The sequence below is a fragment of the Penaeus chinensis genome, chromosome 8, assembly GCF_019202785.1.
Source record: "Penaeus chinensis breed Huanghai No. 1 chromosome 8, ASM1920278v2, whole genome shotgun sequence".
NCBI classification, from domain to species: Eukaryota; Metazoa; Arthropoda; class Malacostraca; order Decapoda; family Penaeidae; genus Penaeus; species Penaeus chinensis.
The window spans coordinates 20926763-20931762 of NC_061826.1; the positions used below are offsets into that span (position 1 = coordinate 20926763).

Below are 5000 nucleotides of genomic sequence, written 5' to 3' on the forward strand. Positions count from 1 at the left end.
TAGGTGGCAAAACATCAATGGTACCAAACTCTTTCAGTATACGTGTATCGGCACTGCGCAAACCACCACGTCGAAGTGCCATATTGCCACTGATAGGCGAGCGAGTTTATATAGAAATGCATAGTGACTGGGAATCTTTACGGAAGTCCCCAGGAATCATTCGCAATGACCTAAGTTACCCTATGTTTGATTCTGCCATAATGTCGGATGAACCGAAATGCCCTTCCGTGGGTCATGCGGGTCACCTCATCCCAGCGCCGGAAATGGTATTATACTTTCATCAAAAATTGCGAATAGTAGATATTTTTTTATTTGTCTAATATTTTGCATGTCGTCATTTAAGCATAGTAGGCGCCTGTTTAGCAACTTGCTGAATGATTCTGAAAAAGTCGGATTTATTGAAACACCCTAGCGCACACTCATACACTCGGACGCACACTCATATACTCGCGCGCACACCCTAACACTCGGGCGCACACTCATACACTCGCGTGCACACTTATACACTCGCGCGCACACTCATTCACTCGCGCGCACGATACTTTTACCCTCCTGTGATCCATTTCAATAGGTTATGTCAAAATACAACTTGGCGTTGGTGCGCCACTAAGGCATAAGTGGCGCACCAGGTTAAATTCCCTGATCAGCGAAATAGTTGTCCGGGGTTTGGCCCTCGTTTGACCACCTAATTTTTCTTCGCGGAAGTTCATATTCACTTGGGTAATTCTACAGTAGTATACGAATTTGAAACAGGGCATAACTCATTTTCGACCCCCCCGACCCAACCCAACCCCAAACCCAGGGACGGTCCCCTTACGATCAGTAATGCTGAGCATTCATAAACCTATTTCACAATACAACAGTCCAGATTCAGTATGGTAAGGGGACTGTTTGTACAATAAGCATAAGTAAAGGAGCTAAGGAAATTCTCAAAGAAGAAGTGTGTGTCACCTACTCCAGTTATGTCATTGTAAAAGATGTATACTAAATCACATACCTCGAAACTCCAAAATATCTTAAAAGCTACTTTCACCTTAATCAACTAAAATGGGCTAATGATAAGGAAAACGCTCTTCCACAGTTATGTTTCACTTTTAACTATCTTGACTTTTTTCTTATTATAGATTTGCCATCTAGGCTCCCCTGCCTTCAGGCCCTCCATGGAAAAAACAACCTGATGAGCAAGACCATTCTTTAGTGGTCAGGCCAACTGCCCATGTAGCATGAGCCGGCAATTCTAGATTGTGCAAGCAATAGGTCTTTCTAAAATATGAACATGCAGCCACTGGTTAGACCGTTAGACATAAGGTCCTGCTAATTGTAACCAACTATCCAACACAAGGACCTGCTGTAAAGGTTTCAAGACATGACACTAAAGCACATGAGAGTTCATGTACAGTGGAATCAGCAATATCAGGGCCATAAAGACAGGTACCAGGATCTCCAAATACACCTATCAATATTGTTCATGACTCCTGAAATGGGGCTATCCACCTGTTGACTACCTGGTCCAGTGTCAAGAATTACACTGCCAAGATATGTGGGCATCCTAAATGTCCTCACAGCAGGAATATATCAGCTGGTCAGGGTCTCATCAAATCCCCAGTCCTGGATCTTAGTTTAGGTCCAAGGTGCCTCACCAAGTGGTCACTGATACAGAAGGAAGACCCTCAGTATGCTGATTAGTGTGAAGCCAATGACTGCTGCAGCCCCAGTAATCCTTTTCCCCTTCCAGTAAGACCATACCCTGCAGTATGTCTAAGGAGTGGTACTAGGCTGCCAGATGACAGCATGAGCAGCAAACAATCCACAAGATATAGTTTGTTACCAGACCAGCAATTCAGTGGGCATGCTGCAGATATCCACTGCAATAACACATCAAGCATGGAGATCACCTTCCTGATTTCAGTATAAGAGGTTCCTTGCTGATGGGTGAAACAATTGCTCAAAATACATGGCCCAGTGCAATTGCATCTCATTAATATCAGAAATGATCTGGCCACCTGATGAGTGGAGGAGGAGGAGAAGGAGGAGGAGGAGGAGGAGGAGGAGGAGAAGGAGGAGGAGGAGGAGGAGGAGGAGGAGGAGGAGGAGGAGGAGGAGGAGGAGGAGGAGGATGGGGAAGGGGGAAGGGGGAAGGGGGAAGGGGGAAGGGGGAAAGGGGAAAGGGGAAAGGGGAAAGGGGAAAGGGGAAAGGGGGAAGGGACGGAGGGACGGAGGGACGGAGGGACGGAGGGACGGAGGGACGGAGGGACGGAGGGACGGGAGGGAGGGAGGGAGGGAGGGAGGGAGGGAGGGAGGGACGGAGGGACGGAGGGACGGAGGGACGGAGGGACGGAGGGACGGAGGGACGGAGGGACGGAGGGAGGGAGGGAGGGAAGGGGAGAGAGAGAGATAAGAGACATGAAGTAATTCAGTCTAAACATCATCATATGCTCATTACTACAGAAGGCTGAAATCTGCTCAATATATCAGTATATCTGATGGAAGATATATTCGAAACCAGTTAAATACATCTCTAGTATTGTGAAGGTAGTCATTATCATTCATACCCAAAATAGTTGGAAGTGGTGTCCATTACTGTGACCTAACTAGTAAAAGATGGAACTACCCTCACTGCCACTACTGCAACCACCCTCGGCAATGCTCCAACAGAAAGTGGCATTCACAAAAGGCCTTCCCAATTATGGCAGGTTTCCCATGTTCCCAGCTTGTAGCTCATTGAACACTTTCATCCAGAACCCATATAATGAAGTGAGAAATCTGACCCTTCCCAATATGATGCATAGCTAGTAAGCCTGTCAAACTGAAAGAGACTCCTTAAAGCCAATCATTGGTCCTGAAATGCATAAGCTGGGAGGGGAGACAAGGGATGTCCACCAAAGAACTGTACCGTTGAGACCATATGTCACTACAAAATCCTCTGGGGCTTTATGTCATTACAAACCTCTCCCTTTTTGCACACACTACCTGAATACAAAAAGCATGCAAGCATTTAAAACTATTCAACACTAATAAGACCTTTACATCACATCAGCTTGAGCTTATAGCACCTATCCCTGGTTAATTCTCAATTCCTCTTTATTTCTAAACTGTTGGTGCCATATGATCTAAGATCCAGCATTTGCCAAATTTGTTTTTTGAGATAGTATAGTAACTCTCAGTACCACAGTAGGCTCTTTGCAACTGTATCTTGGAAAAACATGGTAGTCTTCCAAACAGGTGTTCAGCCAAGTTCCTTGCCATAAGAGAAGATTGCCAATTTATGGACACTGACTTACAGAAACCAACTTCCATATTCTAACTTCTTCAAATATGCTAAATTTTGTCATCTTGGAATCACTTTATCTCTTTAACTGGAGATAACAATACATCAGATGCTATCATCTATATTTTCAACAACTAATATATTTAATGGATTTGTTTTCTGTGATGATCTAGTTTTGTTTTTAGTAGTTTTACATAGTACACTATCAGGAAATTGACTCTGCTTATAAATTGTCTTTGTTTATAAATTACCTGTACTTAATCCAGACTGGAGAGTTGGCAATTTTCATAGAGAATAACTAAATACACATCCAATAATTCTTAAACAGTTTCAAGATACCTGTAAACATATTTATCCACAAAAGGCTGTGCAATTATAAGCACCTTCTCATAACTTCTAAATCTAATGAGGTTTTTCTTTTACTATACTATACATGCTAGACTTCCAAACCAAAGCAAATATGGTTCATAAAATACTTACCTGTGGCACCTAGGGGGTGGCCCTTTGAGATAAGTCCACCAGATGGATTAATGACGTACTTTCCACCATATGTGTTGTCACCAGCATCAATCATCTTTCCAGCCTCACCTTCCCCACACAAGCCTTTGAAAGTGTCAATTATATTCTATTTAATATTGTGATAAAAGATAATGATGCAGCAGTCATCATCATATGTGGCAAAATATTCACAATTGTACTATCACAAAATATGGAAGAATAAAAAGGAAATAGTCTTTCACGATCAGTAAAATTATTCAAGTCTACATAAATAAGTCTTAAAATATGCAACATATACAAATAACCAGGAAAAAATATATACAAAGAAATTAAGATCTACTAATACAGAACTTTCATGATCAAGTAAAAAAAACTTTTTTTTAAGTATCCTAATTCAAAGAGTAAAAGCAAAAGAATATTCAAGACCAGAATGTAATTTATATTGTTACTATTAATTATTTAAAGTGGTTTGTCTTCAGCTATATGAAGTCATTTTCTTACTCATTCCCACACTTCAAGAAAAGCTTGCAGATTAAAATCAACAACAAAGAAAATAATGACAAAACAGAATAGGAGACAAAACAACCCACTCACACAGAACAGACAAGTTGAAGGACTGTCTAGTATGAGTAATAAAAACTAAAAAACAAATACTTGAAAAGAGAACTAAATTTACCAAGAGCTTCATAAGTAATAAGTTCATTGGCAGAGAAGCAATCATGAAGTTCAACCACATCAACATTTGCTGGTGATTCTCCTGCAATACTAAAAACCTTTTGGGCTGCTGTTCTTGTCATGTCAAAACCAACCTGAAAAGAGAAAGAATATCTAATCATTTATCAGAAGGTTCACCAAGTCTCAATCATGGAGAATACATAAGGTTATCAAATAATGGATAATTTCATAAACGGTAACTAGTAATCAGTTCAAAATACTTGAGTCTCTCCTATGATGTGCAACTGCAAGATGTCCTTTATTCATGAATGATTTGCATTGAAAATAAAAGTTGGCCACATATAACTTCCATTCACTTTTCTTTTCTTTTTTAAATTAAATGTGAAACTCATTATCACACCCTCTAAAAAAAATTAGGAGTAACATCTAATCTTACATTTTACTTCCCTAAATTTTGTCCTAATGAACTTACAATTTTCATGGGGCTTTCCTCCTCAAAGGTTGATGGTAGATCTGTTGCCATCTCCATTGCCAGGATCTCAATTGCCTGATTCTGAAG

The 5000-nt window shown here is 40.8% G+C and overlaps 1 protein-coding gene across 3 annotated transcripts in view; it reads right to left on the reverse strand.

Annotated features, from left to right (window-relative positions):
- LOC125027968 (sterol carrier protein 2-like) overlaps positions 1-5000 on the reverse strand; it is a 33092-nt gene that overhangs the window by 12285 nt on the left and 15807 nt on the right. For all 3 annotated transcript variants that reach the window (XM_047617176.1, XM_047617174.1, XM_047617175.1), the window contains 3 exons: positions 4914-5000; positions 4443-4575; positions 3749-3871 (listed from right to left, as the gene is read on the reverse strand). The exon at positions 4914-5000 is cut by the window's right edge and continues 151 nt beyond it. In XM_047617176.1, coding sequence (XP_047473132.1) covers positions 3749-3871; positions 4443-4575; positions 4914-5000 — 343 coding nt within the window. The remainder of the gene's footprint in view (positions 1-3748; positions 3872-4442; positions 4576-4913) is intronic.